The 20,512-nt window shown below is 38.6% G+C and overlaps 1 protein-coding gene across 9 annotated transcripts in view; it reads right to left on the minus strand.

Moving 5' to 3' along the window:
* Positions 1–2,800: 2,800 nt before the first annotated feature.
* PIAS2 (protein inhibitor of activated STAT 2) overlaps positions 2,801–20,512 on the minus strand; it is a 75,275-nt gene continuing 57,563 nt past the window's right edge. For 4 of the 9 annotated variants that reach the window (XM_054723753.1, XM_054723756.1, XM_054723758.1 and 1 more), the window contains 3 exons: positions 14,225–14,364; positions 7,670–7,707; positions 4,227–4,832 (listed from right to left, as the gene is read on the minus strand). In XM_054723753.1, coding sequence (XP_054579728.1) covers positions 4,650–4,832; positions 7,670–7,707; positions 14,225–14,364 — 361 coding nt within the window. In that variant the 3' untranslated portion in view covers positions 4,227–4,649. Of the gene's footprint in view, positions 4,833–6,312; positions 6,388–7,669; positions 7,708–12,164; positions 12,264–14,224; positions 14,365–20,512 lie in introns of those variants that run through there. The other 5 variants (XM_054723755.1, XM_008157934.3, XM_028135918.2 and 2 more) reach the window with 5 other exon arrangements.

Genomic DNA, 20,512 nt, shown 5'->3' on the forward strand with positions numbered 1-20,512 from the left:
GAAAAAATTATGCACAAGGACACTCAACTAGTAACATTATGAGATGCAATCTAAAATGTCCAATGGGGAAAAGTGATAGGAATCATGGCACATCTATACAAAGGAATATCACACAATTAATAAAGGTTGACATAGTGTTTCTTCATACTTTTCTGTTGTCTAACTTTACCATAATGAGAATGTATTACTAATATAAACAGAAACAAAAACATCACTGAATCAGGCAAGTATTAAAGAAGAATGGGCATTTTTATTTGTTTCTGCTAGGAATTGCTGTGGTTCCTAGCAACAACAAAAAAACTTACAAACCAGTCATTTATTTGACAGTAGCATCAGACTTAAAAAAAGCAGAGAAATTCTTAGTCTTTCCCACTAGTTTCACCATGTTTATGTAAAACTGTAGCAAAGATGGTTAATAAATCAGATTGAATCATCAATGAGCTCCTACCACATGGAACTAAATACAATGCCAAACCCAAGTTTAAATGGCACACTGCTCTACATTTTTCGACATGAAAAAATTAGTAAAATAAGTGTTTACTAAAAAAGAAAACACACCCCCTCCCCCCTCAAAAAAAAAACACCACTAGAAAAAGTTAAATACTCTTTTACTAACTGGGGGGCTAGAAATTAACAGCATACCTGAGAATTAAATTAATGCTTTGTAAAAGTCAACTTCTTTTAAAAAAAGACAAAATGTAACTAATACAGACTTTATTGGCAGAAAAAACACAGATAATTGGTCACTAAATCAAGTGTCCAAGATTGATCTGAAGGCAGAAATCTGAAAGGTCTGAATCTCAAGGTCAGAAGTCTCTGTAGAACACGTCACCCAAAATGCAACACCTTACCTTTCCTCAAATTCCTTAAGATGCTATGCTAAGGAAACTTGTTTTATACCAAGAGTTACGGAACTAATTTATACTCATAATCTCTAATCATGATATTTTCATTCTAGCTTTCCTGCAACACATTAGATAAATGGCACATAGCCTATATTTACCTCTACTGTTTCATTAGGCCTTCATAATTGTCCTATGACAGATGCCAGGTATTTACCATATTTTTCCGTGTATAAGACACTCCCATGTATAAGATGCTCTCCAGTTTTCCAACCCAAAATTAAGAAATCAATTTTTTTTTATTTTAAACATTTTGCTGGTTTTCCTTTTTTAAAAATATATTTTATTGATTTTTTACAGAGAGGAAGGGAGAGGGATAGAGTTAGAAACATCGATCAGCTGCCTCAAGCACACCCCCTACTGGGGACGTGTGCGCAACCAAGGTATATGCCCTTGACCGGAATCAAACCTGGGACCCTTCAGTCCACAGGCTGATGCTCTACCCACTGAGCCAAATCGGTTAGGGCTGGTTTTCCTCTTAAGGTCTTCTTTTTTGGCATCTTAAAGAGTTGTTCTTCCTGTTTTCTTCACTGTCTGATCACACACTCAGTGGGAGGAGGTCCAAATTGTCTCTCTGCAGCTCTATTTCCATGCTCTTTTGCAAAGCTGATTACATTCAGTTTGCATTTTGCAGAGTAAGACTTACCAGTATTTATCTTTGTATTTTTTTGGCATCTTTATGGGCTCAGGTCCCTGTTGCATCTGTGCACTCTCCACCTCCACCTCCAATTATGGCATCAGCCGACGTCAATAACAATAAGGCTCGTGATTGGAAGAAGCCTGTTTGACAAGGCATGGGCAGCTGCCCACCCACACTGCTCTCTCCTTGGCTGACAGCTGTGTATAAGACGCCCCTCGATTTTCAGTCTAATGATTTTAGGAAAAAAATAGCATCTTATACACAGAAAAATACAGTATACCTTCTGAGCAGAAATGGAAGTGAAATCCTAAAGTGGCTCATCGAAGGGTCAGAAAGTCAGTGAATGTAAGCAAACTGCAGGTGTGAAGCTTTATCAGCACCCATTACACTGCCAGGAGGTACAAAAGCAAGAAAATCCCTTAATATTTCTAAGGGAATAAAGATAAAAATATAGGTTGGCAGGAGTTTGCAAAAGACTAGGAACAGCAGTTCCTTCCCTTAAGGTACTCCACATAATCACCAGCTGCCTGACATCTAAGCAACAGGCAAGAGATCTCCTCTAGAACTGCATTATACTTGGCTAAACGAAATATCCGGGCTAGCAAAGTCAACTGCTAAAAAGTCAGGGCTGCTCTGGCAGGCGTAGCTCAATAGTGTGTTCGCCCGAGAACAGAAGGGCCCCAGATTTTATTCTGGTCAAGGGCACGTACCTGGGTTGTAGGTTCCCCACCCCAGTTGGGAATGCATGTGGGAGGCAACTCACACATCAATGTTTCTCTCTCACATCAATGTGGCTCTCACACATCAATGTTTCTCTCTCTCCTTTCTTCCCTTCCCCACTCCCTTCCATTATCTCTAAAATCAATGGAGGAAATATCCACCAGTGAGGATTAACAACAAAAAAGTCAGTGTCTTACTAAAAATATTTAGTGACCACACTGAAAAAGAATAATGGCTTAATAAACATGCAGTTGTCATAAAGCCAAAGGCATAAAGAAAAGTGCTCACCTTCAAAGATGTATACACAAAAGCCCCCAATTTTAAGATTATAAACATAATAGTGATTTTTAAATATGACTGCATGAGATAAATTAAAAATTTATATGTAACTTCAATTGAAAGCACCTAAAAGGTACACTAAAACTGTTCACATAAATTATCGAAAAAGAAACAAATCACAACTATAAGAGCAGAGGTATCCATTATAAAAAACAAGTAAATAAACTAACTTCTATTCATATTTTAATTGACCTTATAAAACTCTGTTGGTTAAACTGGGAAGGGGAGTCGCTGAGAATCTAAAGGGTAACAAAATGATAACAAATATACATCATTTCTTTATTGACAAATTATACCACATAAATCAGGTTACTTTTTCTATCTGGTTACAGTTAACAGAAATTGCATCTGTATTTAAAGCAGCAACATAAAAGTTTACTATGAAGATATTCTGTATCTGGACCAAAGGATTGTAACATGGATTGGAAATCTAATGACAAGATAGAGCTAGCAACTATGGCACAACTACTGCAGGAAGTTTATTTTCCACGTTTTTAATAAGAAGCAGCTCTCCAAAAAGGGTAATACATTAAGGGGATGATGTGGCCAAAGAAGGGATGATACAGAAAATCACATGATCTTAAATCAGCACAAAAGGTGCACAGAGGCCATGAAAACTTGAGAAGGTGTAAAAACCAAGCAGTCAAGTCAGCTCCATGGAGTTGCACCAACCCAAGTCATGCGTCCCTGTTCTCACTGAACTCGCTTTCCACCTGGGCACTCCGCTTGAGAATCAGATTATCCATTTTAAAAAGAGTTTATCTGTAAAGTAGAGATAGCTTAGGCAGAGAAAGCTAAGCATTGGGCAAGTATTAACTCCTTGAGAATTCTAAAATTATTTAGGGAGCCAAATGAAGCAAAAGAAAGTAGAGTGGTTTTTAAAGTGGGGTTCAGGTCTTTCGTGGTCTCAGGAAAAGATTTCTCTTAAAAAATAAAATAAAAAGGAAATCTGATACCACCCTTATCTCTTGCTATTTGGTTTTTCTTTAAAAATGATCAGAGATCTAAAAATTATTTTCTTGGTGTCACTAAAATCTGAAAAGTTTCAATAAGATTTGAATATTATTCTATAAAGTAAGTGAACAAAAGAAGTTCTTAGGAACAAATTAATCTTTGTTATTCCCAAGCTCCCCTAAATCTGTTCTTCTATTGCCTCTAAGTTCTCAATGATTCTGGACAGTAAGAACAAAATTCTAACATTTCAGCCTCCTTAATCCAAAAACATTTCCTTCAATGGCTGCATAGCACTTTTTTTTTTTTTTTTTTTTTTTTTTTGTGAGAAGGCAAGCCCTGAATTTACAGAAATCTCTAGAATGAGATTATAAAATTACCAAAAATAACACACTTTACATCAGGGTAGAATCTGTGTAGTGTTCTTCGACATACTCGCCAATAAAGAACAGCCAGATCCTAGAACTTCTCTCTGCATTCAGTAGCAAATAACATTGTATGTAAATGACAATCAGGGAAAAATGTGTGACACAAAGGCCATTTTACTTTGATGGAATCAGGAAGAAAAGTGGAACTCACGTTTTGGCCACTTATCAAGACTTCATCAGTTCAACGAAGTATAAATCTGCGTGGAAACAACTCATTTGGCAAACACAACTTCTTTCCATATTATTTTTCCTTCACATCAGGTTAAATGAAAGTCGCTGTCCTTTTAAAATCATTGATTACATCCTTTTTAATTAGAAAAAAGTTTACTTGCACATTTACATAATTTTATTGCTGTTTATTACAATAAGAAATGTTTAACTGATTTGTAGAATTCATCCAGTAACATGAAATTGAAATCCGTCTCCCAAGAAGACACAGTTATGGCTGAACGCATCTGATGCTCAGAGTACAGCATGAATAAGAAAAATCTTGTGTGTCATTTGGTTCTTGCCACAGTCATCTGTGTTCGTCTCTCAGAAAGCAAAAGAATCCATTTGACGTTTCAATAAATATCAAAGTAACTGCTATAAAAAAATAGCTTCCACGGACCAGAGATCCAAGAAAGAGCAGTTTTGATGAATGATTCCTAGAATCGAGCAAGTCCTCCTTTAGTCCAATGAGATGATGTCAGGAATGTTCCTTCCACTGCTGGTTATGACCCCTGTCTCACTCCTGCTGCTGGATGAGCTAACATGAGTATTGCTTTCATGGGGGCTGGTGGTGGTGACAGACGTACTGCTTGCTGTTAAGGGTGAGGTGAGACTATCCAAAAACATAGGAGGACAGTACTGCTTGAAACAAACAATGATGCTGATGAGGAAGAGGCTACATTGATTTCAAATAAAGAGACTAGAAATTGTTAGATATGTACAAGTGAGAGCCACGTATTTTAATCTCAATGGGATTTTAAAAATTCTCAAAACCATGTCTTTGGATGAAAGATGGCATGAATATAGATATTTTATATTACTTAGAGAATGTAGCATATAGTCTTGATTCTCAAAACTTGTAGAATTTATTTGCTGACCAAATATATAGGTGCAATTGCAAAAATGTCAATAATATTTAATAGTGAATATGGGCCCCACAATCATGACTCATAATTAACCTCAAAAAGCTCTCTTGCTACATGTGTTTACACCAGATTTAAATCACACTGCAAAAGGATAGTAAATATTTATTTTTAATGGTAGTGAGCAAAAATGCTATTTCAAAATTCAACAATTCTTTCAAAATGTATTATCAATCAGACAGTTTAGGAATAATGTTAAAATGGATCAACTAGCCCAGCCAACATGGCTCCGTGTTGAGTGTCAACCTATGAACCAGGAGGTCATGGTTGGATTCTGATCATCGCACAATCCCCACTAGGGGGCCTGCAGGAGGCAGCCAATTAATTATTCTCTCTCATCATTGATGTTTCTATCTCTCTCTCCCTTCCTCTTTGAAATCAATAAATAACATATATATAAAAACAAAAAGCTGATAAACTCAAGAGTGGCATTTGACTCCTCTGTACATGCATGTAACAATATCTGTGGAATTGCAAGGACAGAATTCATTCTAACAGAGACAACATGGTAGCTAACTACCACGGGATGCCCAGAACAGAGCACTATCTCACGTAATCACAAAATTTCAGAATAAATCTTAAAGGAGATCTAATCTAATGTAATTTTCCTTGTAATGCTTCCCTGACAACCTTCTCCAGGAGTCCACATTTTGTTTCCTTACCAGTTTGGTTGCTGATTCTTAAACAAATTCAAACCTGAGTTTAACACTCTAGTATTGATCAAGAGAGAGAGGAAACAACTAAAAGCTTTATTTTTATATTACTATAGGATGTTTTGTGAGAAATATTTTATCTTCAGACTGTATGAAAGGGTATCTGATCAATCTTATCACTTCTATAGTCAGCTATCATTGGAGATACTAAGTTACAGAACAGAATTTAAAACTGAGGTTGTTTAATTATGTGATCTATAAAATGATAAGGGGAAAAGAACCAGGTTTGAGCTGCTAGTCCATGAGAAGAACAACTAAATTCAGCTGCCTTCAAGAAAGTAATTTAATGTTTAGGATGGATAACTGTCTTGGATCATGAATAAAATGAATGCCAAGCACCAAGAAATTCAAGGGATATTGATTAAAGAGGAAAAGGAATAATTCTTAAAGAGTTCTAAAGGAAGTTAAACTCTCAAGTATTAACTTTCTTTAAAAGCAAATATATTTCCTACTTTCCAACAAAATTGGGGAAGGAATCTGGAAAAAAGGTCAGAAATTTACATTTTATTTTGCCTCTCAGGCAGTTTTTGACTGTGTGGTAATAAGAAGGTCCTCTTCTTCCTTTATAAAATAAATGCAAGATACTACAGTCCTGCTATCAATAGGATCTATACATTGAATATTTATTATACTCAGGGTGCAGGCATTTACATCTAACTCTGTCCTTTATGTGTAATCAGCACATATCTGCACAAGAATAATGGGCAATATGGAGGTAAAGTAGAACAAATCTTAAGGATTCTATGGAGGACTGAAGGCACAACCTCTAACTCTTCTATTGCCTTATCAATTAAGTTAGCCTGACACTAGGAATAATTTGACTCCTCTGTACATGCATGTAACAATATCTGTGGAATTGCAAGGACTAAGCAGGCTAAATAGCACTATGAAATCTGAATCCTCTAGGTTCCAAGGTAATTCTTTTTAAAAGGATGGTTCACATTTTTTAAAAAGCAGTAATATTTTAAGCCCAAAGAATCAATTTCCTAGAAAGATATAGGTATACTTTTGCTATAGATAGAATCTACTGATGTCACAAAGTCAATTCAGGGTGAGAAGAAGAAATTCTTCATTCTGTGCACGTTACCTTGGGCCAATATTTCCGGTGTTGTTTGTGTGACCAGATACAAGTATTCAAACAGGAGGCCAATACAAGACCTGTAGTTAGCTGATTTGAGCACCTATGAATTTGGTGGTCCATGTTCTTCCTCTACTCCCTTTCAAAGTCTCTTTGTTTCACTTTGCCCCTGGCTTTCCCCATGCCTTTCCCTCCTCTGCTCTGCCAAGCTACACGCCTGCCAGTGGGGTCCATGCTCACTGCAAGGTCTTCATGTTGAGACTCTGGGATACTAGAATTTCTTACTTCTGACAGAGAAAACAGGAATAATTTATAATTTATAGCAACTTTGGCTGGGGCATCCCCAAAGTCTGAATCTGATTGCCTTTAAAAATAAGGAAGACTCAAAATGATTCAAAGCAGTTTAATAGTTTTAGCTATTTTCTCTGTATAGAACAAGTGCTTTACAATTTTTGTCTTAACTTCTAGTAATCTAGCACTGCTTCCCCTCATTTTAATCACTGAAGTGCTTGATAAATGCCACCTGATTATTAAACTAAATAAAATATAGTTTCAAATTCAGATATCAAGACCAAAAAACATCATAAATTGAAAACAGCAACTTTATTGCTCCAAATAAAATGGTGAAGTATTTATATAGTACTTTTTTTGCATCAATTTAAGTAACTGAGAGTTGACTGTCCTGATTTTATGCAACTGGTCATTTTTAGTTAGTATGACATAAGCAACAAATACAAATTAGTTGCTTAAATTCAGGATACATACCTGGGGATCAACTGGAATAAGGGAAAGAAAATCCAAACCTAAAACAAAAATGCTTTGTTAATAATTGTCTCATATTTTGGAGACAAGAATTATTTCCCAAAATCATTTTATATTTATCACAAGCCAGAAAACATTTGGGGTTAACTGTTTACCATTCCATGATAGGAAAGTTCTACACCAGAAGCAGTGCTATTTAATGTGTATAAAACTCCAAAATGAACATATTCCCTGACAAAACATCTGGAAAAATCACTTCCCAGAGACTTAAAGGAAGAAGGACTAATCAAAGCAAACATTTCTTCGCTTCATCACTTAACAGAACGAGAAGCAACAAAACGGATGAGATAATGATCTGATACGAACCATTAAAAAAACAAACTTAAGCTCTTAAGATGCTTCACATTTATTTTTTAGAAATACATCACATGGAACTTCATCTAAAATACCACTTCTTAAACAGATGTCTATTTCATGAAGCGCTCTCGGTCCCCCTATTCCCACATCAAAAGCAGTACCTCATCCAGGGATCAATCCAGTTCCTGGCTCTGCACAAAGCAAGCCTCGGTAATTTCTGCTCACTAACAAGCTAAATCTTATCAAGGCGTACTAGGTTATAAGCCAATGCAATTTTCTAAACCAAAGATGTGAGATTCTCCAACTAAGCTTTAGAAACAGGAATGTGGAAAAGGGTGTCAAGTACACAATTTCAAAGCATTAGAGTTATAACAATAAATAATTTAAAATTTCAGGCCTGAAAAGTCTATCAATAAACTTCTAAGTCAGTTCCCCTAGAGTCCCTGTTTGACTAAATTTCAAAACATTAAAAAACAAAAACAAAACAACAACAAAAAAAGATACTAAGTATAGGTCACTAAGACAGGTCAACTTCTATTCAATTTTATACATTTTTATTTGCTGGCATTCAATGTTACCTTAAATAACAATCATTCAGAGTAAAGTCTGATACTAGACTGTTACTCAAAATAGAGAATATTAGTGGAAATTATCTTTAAAATATTTAATAAGCAGAATGAGTAATTTATAACTCAAAAATTTTAAGTATATTTAGTCCCTTATAATCTCTAAATAAGCTATGCTTACAATGCTTATCAAGTAATAGAAACTATAGCACCAATCATTTGAAAGAAACCATTCCATTTATAAATCATGTAAAAAAATTATTGATATGATTTTTCATTTTGTATGTCTATCACTACCTATATGACACAGCAGGGTTTGGGCCAACAATGGACAAAGAGAATCACAACAAATGTTTCCAACTTCAGTAGGCGGTATTTCTCCATAAGCAGTTTCTTTTCACATTAATGATCTTGTTCAGTAAATCCTTTCTCTGCTTCTGTTGCACACCAATTCAAAATAGGTCTTACCCTTATACCTTCCATGAGTTTTATATATTCAACATCTCCATTATTGACCGAGTCACAAAAATACTTTATTGGCGTGTCATTTAATTAATTGGTTTAATTTTATTCATTTTATTTTGCTTCAAATGGTGTAACAATTTTCTTTTTATAACTTCGGCTTTTATAGTTTAAGCTAGAGGCCCGGTGCACAAAATTCGTGCACGGGGGGGGGGGGGGGGGAGGGAGGGTGTCCCTCAGCCCAGCCTGCACCCTCTCCAATCTGGGACATCCCTCTCACAATCCAGGACTGCTGGCTCCCAACTGCTCGCCTGCCTGCCTTCCTGATTGCCCCTAACCGCTTCCACCTGCCAGCCTGATCACCCCCTAACCACTCCCCTGCCAGCCTGATTGATGCCTAACTACTCCCCTTCCAGCCTGTTGGCCCCTAACTGCCCTCCCCTGCAGGCCTGGGTCCCCCCCCCAAATGCCCTTCCCTGCAGGCCCGGTCACCCCCAACTTCCCTCCTCTGCTGGCCTGGTCACCCTAACTGCCCTCCCCTGCAGGTTTGATCGCCCCCAACTGCCATCCCTACAGGCCTAGTCCCTCCCAACTGTCCTCCCCTGCTGGCCATCTTGTGGTGGCTATCATGTGTCCACATGGGGGCAGGATCTTTGACCACATGGGGGCAGCCATCTTGTGTGTTAGTGATGGTAAATTTGCATGTTACTCTTTTATTAGATAAGGTAGAGCAGTGGTCAGCAAACTGTGGCTCACAAGCCACATGCGGCTCTTTGGCCCCATGAGTTTGTGGCTCGCGAGCCGTGGTTTGCTGACCACTGCTTTAGGACAATGATTTGGGTGATACCTTAGAGCAGTGGTCGGCAAAATGCAGCTTGCAAACCACAAACTCAAGGGGCCAAAGAGCCACATGTGGCTCGCAAGCCAGTTTGCTGACCACTGGGGTAGGGGCCTGGTGTATGGATGGGGGCCAGCTGGTTTGCCCTGAAAGGTGTCCCGGATCAGGGTGGGGGTTCCCTTGGGGTGTGGGACAGCCTGGGCGAGGGGCCTGTGGTGGTTTGCAGCCGGCCACGCCCCCCGGTGACCCAAGTGGGAGGCCCTGGTATCTGGGATTTATTGATCTTCTACAATTGAAACTTTGTAGCCTGGAGTGGAGGCCTAGGCCGGCCAGAGTGTGCAGAAAGCTTGGCTTCCTCCATTGCCGGGGAAACCCAAGCCTCCCTCCTGCTCACTCTGTGGCTGCAGCCATCTTGGTTGGGTTAATTTGCATACTCACACCTGATTGGCTGGTGGGTGTGTCTGGTGGGCGTGGCTTGTGGTGTAGCAGAGGTGCTGTCAATTTGCATATTACTCTTTTATTAGATAGGACTAGAGGCCGGTACACTAAATTCATGCACTCGAGGGGAGGAGGTCCCTCAGCCCAGATTGCGAGAGGGTGCAGATCAGACCAAGGGACCCCACTGGTGCACGATTGGGGCCAGGGAGGGCTACGGGAGGTTGGCCAGCTGGGGAGGGACTGCAGGAGGGCTCCAGAGAGTGTCCAGTCAGTCTCGTTAAGTCCCAATTGGCCTGACCCCAGCAGCAAGCTAACCTACCGGTTGGAGCATCTGCCCCCTGGTGGTCAGTGCACATCATCGTGACTGGTTAACCGGCCAACTGTCTGCCCCAGTGTTCGGTGCACATCATAGCGAGTGGTTGAGCAGCCTTAGCATATCATTAGCATATTACACTTTGATTGGTTGAATGGCTGACTGGATACTTAGCATAGTAGGCTTTTATTATATAGGATTTTATATGTTCAATTACTTTTAATGTTTTTTTTAATCACTCAGTCCACTTGAATAACAAACACTTTTAAAAAGCTAAGAAAGTACTACTATCTCAGTTGGAAGATTTGTATTGAAGCCAATCACCCAAAAATGCTCATTTTCTAAATGTTTAACTAGTCCCATTTCATAACTTCAACATAAACAAACACACAGACTTGTAATTTTCAGACTGTTTTTTTTTTTTTACAGCTCCAGAACTGAAGGCTGTCCACTGAGGTGCAGAGACTTCCTATTTTCATTATTTCAGCTCTTGGATGTATTGTAATTCTTTACTGTTTCATGTGACTTAAGAGATTCACTTGATCTATACCTTTTGACACCTCATCCACAGATCAATGAATATGGTGACTTATATAATGCACTAGAGACCATGCACGAAATTCGTGCAAGAGCCTTGGCCCCAGCCCCTGCCCACCGCCGTGGCCGGGGGCCTCTGCCACATCTGCCTCAGGGCCCCTCTCCAGCACCCGCTTCTGCAGCTGTGTCCACAAGGAAAGACATCCGGAAGGATGTCCAGTCTAATTAGCATGTTACACTTTTATTATTATAGATAGTAAAATACCTACACATTTTTCTAAACTCTTGGTTGAAATTCTAGGTTGTCTCCCCAGCATTATACAGATGCTGTCTATACAAAAATCCAATAATGTTTTAATATAAATATTTCTCACTGAAACTTTTTCTCAAACACCATCTCTAAAATTTGATATAGTATTTCAGGTATTATTCCTTTCAATAAACTTTATTATCAAAGTCTTACATTTTATATTTTAAGTAGATTATTAAAGCTCATATGAAATAGTTGAAGTTTCATAAATAAGTGATTAATGTTACTTCCTTATTTTATAAATTTAGCAAAATGCTGTTTTCTTATTTCACCATAAGTTTCAATAGAAACAACAGGTTATATTGATATATAATTATGCCCTCCTAAGCATTTCAAGATTGAAAATGTGCTCAATTACTTTTAACTAAAAAGCAGGTTAAAAATTCTGATGGTACATTCTAAATGTTTGTTCTATTAACACTGTTAAAATTGTTGCTTTTAGATTTTCAATGTGACTTTATGTGAAACTGACTCTACGTCTTACTAATAACATCTTCCTTACTTGAACCATGAACTTGAACAAAACATGGTTGCTACATGATTAAATATGTAAATGTTTAGCACTTCCAAATTTTAATGACACAACTTTTGAGCACCATTCACACCTGACAATATGTCACTAATAATAATAAGGCAGTCATTTTTTTCTTGAAATAATCAAGCTGTTTTCCATTCCATAAATACAAATTATGTTTTATTTTGAATTCACTGTTGCACAGTATCAGAAGATGTTCCAAGCTGCAGTTCATTATTAATATCATTTCTTCTTTGTTCCCCTGCAGATTCAGAAGATTCATGTTTATGATGTTTAAAAAGAATGTTAAGAAATGTATTAAAACGTTGTCATCTCTCTATTCTTGGTGTTCTATTTAATATTTTATTATAAATTATTAAATTTGTAAATATCAACTCTGTATAGTATGACTAATTACATAAAAATTATGCACAAAAATAAAAGCAAATTAACTACTAATTACAAAAGAGCACATTAACAATAAAGCCAAAGTAAAAACTAAGCTATTTAGATGTAGTGACTGCTACATGCTTCACAGATGATGATAAAACTGTTAATTCTTGTAAGTACAATAGACCCTATTCTATTCAGTTTATCAACTTGTAGAAAGCATTTCAATATTATAATAACCAGTATTACCATATTGGTTTATATTGGACTAAATATTAGTCTTACAGTTCCTTAATACCAGGCTTGAAGTGTATTTTATGTAATATACAGTTAACATGTTTTACTGCATTTTTCTCAACTCTACATATTTTATAAAAGTCTCAATTTATGCCCAAATTTTGAAAAACTGTAAATTCTCTAAAGTTAAAAATTCATTCATAATCACATAATTTGAAAACAGAGCAAGTGATTTGTAAATTGTGTCTATTCTACTGCTAACTGGCCAGAATCACTTTAGTAAATGGAAAGTTTATCATCTTTTTTTCCAGATCAATTTTTAATTCAAAGTCTTTAGGAAACAAATCCTTAAAAAATATTTGTTTATAACATATACTAAGATGACATGTGGACACTCTTCAACTTCACTTAAAACTAGCCAAGGTTAGAGGAAAACATAGCAGTTAGAAATTAAGACTCTGAGTGTATTTCTTATGAACCATGAAACCTCACCTATACCTTAGCATCGAGCTTTGGATACAAAAAAATACTTTATAACTGGTCATGGCTGCGTTTGCAAACAATTTTTTAAAATATCAATTCCCAAAGTACACATGGACTAAACATATTTAAATGACAATTCCCAAAATACGTATGGACTAAACATATTTAAGAAAAGGTATTTACAATTTTTTGATGGATAGTATTTTTATCTATTCTTTTCCATTAAATTTTATTTGAATTGGCCAGATAACAAAGCCATCAACTGTTTCAAACAACACAAATTTTGTTCAATAGAATATACATATTGATCTTATAATAAAGACCTCTCTGAGAGGGTTAAAATTAACTTCAGAAATCTGGTAGGGAAAATTAATTAATTGGAAGAAGAAATTGTATTCCACTAAAAGCACCCTTTAGAAAGAAGGGAAGTCATGAATATTAAAGAGGTACTGGTTCTAACTTGCTCACATTTGATAGACCAAAAATATATGTAAAACACTGGCTATACAGAGAGGGGAAAAGGGCAGAGTTTAAATGTATAATATGTATATTATGGCCTTGGTTGCACAGTTCTTGGTACTAAGGTAATGCAAGTGACCTTGAATTTTTAAATGTCGAGTTAATATATATATATATATATATAACATGTCATCAGATATTAAGTAGTGCTCTAGGGTGACAGCTGGTAGATACTATTTTTACAGGGGCGGAGGGGGGAATCACAAGGTAAAGCTGTTGGCAACACCCCAAGTTGTGATGGACTACCAAGAAGAGTATGAGAAAATACTCTCTCCCTAACCTATAAGCTTGCATAATAAATAAACCAAGGAAAACCTCTAAGTACAAATATTCTCTGAAGGAAAATAAAATTTATAAACATTTCCTACTATCCTACTATCTTTCCTATTATTAGGAATCTATAGATTGCTCTGTAGTTAAAGTGATAGGAAATGAATATGATATATTAAAACAGACATTACCTTTATATGAAGTTTTCAAATTTCCTTAGCATTTCTATTTAAATTTTTAAAACTCTATTTGCTCCAAGGTTAAGATTAAAAATAAATGATAAGACTTAATAAGAAACGAACAAAACAAAATAACTTCACATACCTGGCAAATCTGATGACATGGTTGATATTGGCGTGTGGTGGAATGGTACTGAGTAGTCTGTTAATGAAGGCGGAATAGCAGCAGGATCAACCGAAGTCACACTGGGCACCCTTACAGAAGACGGCTGATACATGAGAACCCTGTTTTAAATAGCATGGGAAATTACAAACAATCTGGCTGTTAGTTCACAGGACAGAAGGGCTGTACTACTGCGCATTCTCAGTTATAAATTCACTAAGTTTCAGCACAACTATATGGCAGCTACTCACTACACAGCACTACACTCTACTCTCCTCTTTCATTAACAGTCTACATTTTAACATGAATGTATATGGGCTCTCAGCAGCTGTGATATAAGAGCAAGTCAGCATTAAAACATAATGTACAGTGCTCAAGTAATACATAAAATATTCATCGACAAGTAGAAATACACTTTGCATATGCTTTTATTAATGTAGGTAACATATGTGGATATTAGTATTCTTATCTATAAAAAAAAAAGAAGAATATATCCTAAGAATCCCCAAACATTAATTCGAAAGAATATACTAGTATTCACCCCTATATTTGTAGCAATATTATTCACAAACCCAAGATCTGGAAACAGCTCAAATGCCCATCAGTAGATGAGTGGATAAAAAAGCTGTGATACATTTACACAATGAATATTACTCAGAGGTAAAAAAAAAAAAGGGGGGGGGAAATCACATGTTTTTTTTTGACAGCATAGTTGGACCTGGAGATTATTATGCTAACTGAAATAAAGCAGTCACAGAAAGACAAATACCATATGATCACACTTACATATAGAATCTAATGAACAAAATAAACTGACAAACAAAATAGAAACAAAGGCATGGATACATGGCACAGACTGACAGCTGTCAGAGGGGATGGGATTGGATGAAAGAAGGTGAAGGGCTTAACACACAGACACAGACAGCAGCGTGGTGATAGAGGGGAAAAGGAGTGGGGGGGTAGTGGAGGTGGGTAAAGAGGGGGAAACTAGGGACAGAGACTTTGCTTGGGGCAATGATAATGATCCATTGAGCTATACACTTACAACATATATGGTTTTGCAATAAAGTTATTGTCACCCCAATAAACTCAATTTTTAAAATTTAGAAATAAAATAAAGGACTCCTAAGATTTTATTTAAATCAAGGCAATTTATGAGTGACGCTACTTACTATAGTTCAACCAGAATTTCTTCATTCTAACTTGAGTTGTATTAATTATTAGCACTCTTTTTAAAAATATATTTTTTTATTGATTTCAGAGAGAAAAGGGAGAGGTAGAGAGAGATAGAAACATCAATAATGAGAATCACTGATCAGCTGCCTCCTGCATACCCCTTACTGGGGTTTGAGCCCACAACCCGGGCATATGCCCTTGACTGGAATCGAACCTAGGATCCTTCAGTCCATAGGCTGATGCTCTATCTACTAAGCCAAACCAGCTAGATCCATTATTTACACTCTTATCTGGGGATCACCTAAGCAAAGAAAGCCAATCCTAAAGCCTGCCAACCTGATGACAATAGGCAGCAATCAGAAATTTAAAAAGATGACTACTCAAGATCCTACCTAATAAGCCAAAACCGGTTTGGCTCAGTGGATAGAGCGTCGGCCTGCGGACTGGAAGGTCCCAGGTTCGATTCCGGTCAAGGGCATGTATGTACATTGGTTGCGGGCACATCCCCCAGTGGGGGGTGTGCAGGAGGCAGCTGGTCGATGTCTCTCTCTCATCGATGTTTCTAGCTCTCTATCCCTCTCCCTTCCTCTCTGTGAAAAATCAATAAAATATATTAAAAAAAAAAAAAAGATCCTACCTAATAAAAGGGTACTATACAAATAAGCATCACTCCGCTATGCCCACAATTGGGCCCGGGAGGCTGGGGGGCGAAACTCAGGGTGGCCTATCCGGCCGTTGAGAAGATCAAGATGGCAATGCCCAGTCCGCTCAGCTCTGCTGCTGGAGTGACCAGCCTGTCGGCAGGAGCAGCAAAGCTGGATCCACCTCCGGAGGGGTTTTTGATCCACACCCAGACACGGCAGTCAGAGCCAGGACAGCAGGGCATGGTGGCTTCCGTGGCAGCAGGGAAGCCCCAGGCCCTGCAAACAGAGCTGGGCCAGGACAGCAGGGCATGGAGGCTTCCGTGGCAGCAGGGAAGCCCCAGGCCCTGCAAACTGAGCCCGGACAGCAGGGCATGGGGGCTTCCTTAGTGTATCGGTGTCCTCAAAGCCCCCAGGCCTGGCAGACAGAGCACACTGCAGGGCATTGGGGCTTCCTTCACATGGCGCATGGGGAGGCCGGCAGAAAGCGGAGAGCAGGGCATGGGGGCTTCATCTCAACCTCCAGGCCCGCAGAAAGCAGAGAACCACGGGGAGTGGGCCTAAGCCATCAGTAGAACATCCACTGAGAGCTCCTGGATTGTAGAGGGTGCAGGTTGGGCTGAGGGCCCCCCATGCACGAATTTCGTGCACCGGGCCTCTAGTGTAAGATATAATAGCCAGAAATAAAATGTTGCCTACCATGATACAATCTATCTAAAGGGGGTTATGAGTTTGAAATTAAACACACTTAAACACTTTATAAATGGTGTTATACATATACACAATATGTATATATAATTTTAACTATTATTTTAAGAAGCAGTATAAATATTGTTTTTAAGTTCAGGAATAAAGAGAGATAATTTTGACTTTTCCTATTTACCCCTCATTTTTTCTTTGCTCAGGGTAAACAGACCTTCAGAAGAAAAACATCTTTAATGTACAGAAGAAACTAAGCAATATTATGGGCTGATGGTGGCCAGCTTTTTGTACGACATGTCAGTAAGGCTGTAGTGGTAGCAGCTGCTCTCTGAGCTCCGTGATGTCACTCAAGAATGGTAAGAAAGGTGCCATCAGCCAAGAAAGACAAAGACCCAGTGAACAATCTGGGGGCAAGGCCAAAAAGAACTGGTCCAAAGGCAAAGTTTGGGACAAGCATGTAATCTTTTTTTTTTTTTTGACAAGTATATAATCTAGTCTTGACAAAAATACATATGATAAACTGCAAGTTCTCAACTATAAGCCCAGCTGTTGTCTATGAAGACTGAGCATTGGCAGTTCCCTGGCCAGGGCAGCCCTTCGGGAGCTCCTCAGTAAAATATTTATTAAGTTGGTTTCAAAGCACAAAGTTCAAGTAATTTACACTAGAAATACCAAGGATGGGGACCCCCACCCCCAGCTGCTATTAAAGATTCAGAAACAGGTCCCACCAACTGTACATTTTGAAAAATAAAACTTTATTAAATAAAGGGGAAGTGGCTGGGACATGGGACATTAGGTTAGCATCCCACAGTGCTGTGAGAAAACTGTAAGTTTCATGAGCAGCTCAGAATTCTGTAGCTGGAAGGGACCACAACAAAGACGAAGAAAATAAAATGATAGAAATTTAAGGTAGAACTATGGTCACAATGCTCATATCCAACAAAACAGACTTTAAAATGAAGGCTATCACAAGGGACAACAAAGGTAAGAACATAATACTAAAGGAATAGATCCAGCAAGAGGCTATAAGCCCAGTAAACATATATGCACCCAATACAGCAGCACCTAAATATATAAAAAAACTTCTAGAGAACTTTAATGGAGAGATCCACAACAATATAGTCATAGTAGGGGTCTTTAACAATGCTCTGACTTCACTGGAGAGATCTTCCAAACAAAAACTTAATAAGGAAACAGACTCTAAAGGACATACTGGATCAGATGGATTTAACTGGCATTTATAGAAGATTTCAGTCCAACGCAGCAAAATACACATTATTCTCAAGTGCAAATGGATCATTCACAAAGATAGACCATATGTTAGGACACAAAACAAGTCTCTAACAAGTTCAAAAAGACTGAAATACTATCAAGCATCTTCTCAGATCACAGTGGAATGAAATTAGAAATCAGCTACAGTAACACCCCAAAACATTCAAACATATGGAGGCTAAATAGCATGTTATTAAACAATGAATGGGTTACCAACGAGATCAAGAAAGAAATCAAAAACTTCCTGGAAACAAATGAAAATGAATACACAACAACCCAAAAGCTCTGGGACACAGCAAAAGCAGTCCTGAGAGGGAAGTTCATAGCACTACAGGCCTACCTCAAAAAACAAAAAAAATCAGCAATACATTATTTAACCCTACAAATTAAAGAACTAGAAAGAGAACAAATTGAAGGAAGGAAATAATAAAAATTAAGAGCACAAATAAATAACATAGAGACTAAAAAGCAATACAAAAAAATCAATAAAACCAAGAGCTGGTTCTTTGAAAGGATAAACAAAATCGATAAACTGTTAACCAAACTCATCAAGAAACAAAAAGAGAGGACCCAAAAAAATAAAATCAGGAACGAAAATGGAGAACTAACCACTGACACCACAGAAATACAAAAGATTGAAAGAAAATACTATGAACAACTATATGCCAACAAGCTGGACAATGTGGATGATATAGACAAGTTCCTAGAAAAATATAATCTCCCAAAACTGAATCAGGAAGAACCAGAAAACCTGAATAGGCCAATAAAAACTGATGAAATAGAAGCAGTAATCAAGAAACTCCGAGAAAACAAAAGCCCAGGTCCAGAGGGCTTCACAGGGGAGTTTTACCAAACATTCAAAGAAGAACTAATACCTATACTCGTCAAACTATTTCAGAAAATTCGAGAGGAAGGAACATTTCCAAACTCTTTTTATGAGGCCAGAATTATCCTAATTCCAACACCAGATAAAGACACCACAAAGAAAGAGAATTACAGAACAATACCCCTGATGAACATAGATGCAAAAATCCTCAACAAAATATTAGCAAATCATATCCAGCAATATATTAAAAAGATCATACACCATGATCAAGTGGGATTTATTTCGGGGATATAAGGCTGGTACAATATTTGCAAATCAACAAACATGATACAACACATAAACAAATTGAAAGACAAAAATCACATGATCATATCAATAGATGCAGAAAAAGCATTCAACAAAATCCAACACCCATTTTTGATAGAAACTCTCAGCCAAGTGGCAATAGAGAGAACATATCTCAACATGATAAAGGCCATATATGACAAACCTACAGCCAATATCACACTCAATGGGCAAAAACTAAAAGCATTTCCCCTAAGAACAGGAACAAGAGAGGGATGTCTGCTTTCACCACTCTTATTCAACATAGTACTGGAAGTCCTAGCCACAGTGATTAGACAAGAAGAAGAAATAAAAGGCATCCAAATTGGAAAGGAGGAAGTAAAACTCTCATTATTTGCAGATGATATAATAATGTACATAGAAAACCCTAAAGAGTCCACCAAGAAACTAATAGATTTAATAAATGAATTTGGCAATGTAGCAGGATACAAAATCAACACCCAAAAATTGATGGCTGTTTTATACACCAACTAGCTTTCCCGTTGCAGGAAAAATCCTGCAATAGGATTTCCTGCTGCACTCTACCCCGCCTCCGTTCCTCCCTTGTTCACCTGCCTCACCTTCTCCTCTAGCCCGCCCGCGTTTCCCTTCGCCCCCGGCCCCGCCCCGCCCTTGTCCCCCACCCCGCCTTCTTCTCCAGCCCGCCTGCGTTTCCCTTCGCCCCCGGCCCCGCCTCCGCTCCGCCCTTCTCCCCCGCCCCGCCTCCGCCCCGCCCTTCTCCCCCGCCCCGCCTTCTCCTCCAGCCCGCCCGCGTTTCCCTTCGGCCCCGGCCCCGCCTCCACCCCGCCCTTGTCCCCCGCCTCACCTTCTCCTCCAGCCCGCCCGCGTTTCCCTTCGCCCCCGGCCCCGCCTCCGCTCCACCTTTATCACCCGCCTCACCTTCTCCAGCCCGCCCGTGTTTCCCTTCGGCCCCAGCCCCGCCTCCGCTCCGCCCTTCTCCCCCGCCCCGCCTCTGCCCCACCCTTCTCCCCCGCCCCGCCTTCTCCTCCAGCCCACCCGCGTTTCCCTTCGGCCCCGGCCCTGCCTCCGCCCCACCCTTATTCCCCCCCCCCCCCGCCTCGCTTGCTTGCTTCTTCCAAGCTTTACTCCCTTCTGCAGCTCTTGACTTCTTTGGACGCTGTCTTGATATGCAAATTAGCCGCCATCTTTGTTGGGGCAATTTGCATACTCGTCCTGATTGGTTGGTGGGTGTGGCGTGGCTGGTGGGCGTGGCTTAGGTGTAGCGAAGGTGCGGTCAATTTGCATATTTGTCTATTATTAGATTAGATAATTAATTCTCAGAAAGAGAAGCTAAACAAACAATCGCAT

Source organism: Eptesicus fuscus, chromosome 12 (genome assembly GCF_027574615.1).
Source record: "Eptesicus fuscus isolate TK198812 chromosome 12, DD_ASM_mEF_20220401, whole genome shotgun sequence".
Classification (NCBI taxonomy): Eukaryota; Metazoa; Chordata; class Mammalia; order Chiroptera; family Vespertilionidae; genus Eptesicus; species Eptesicus fuscus.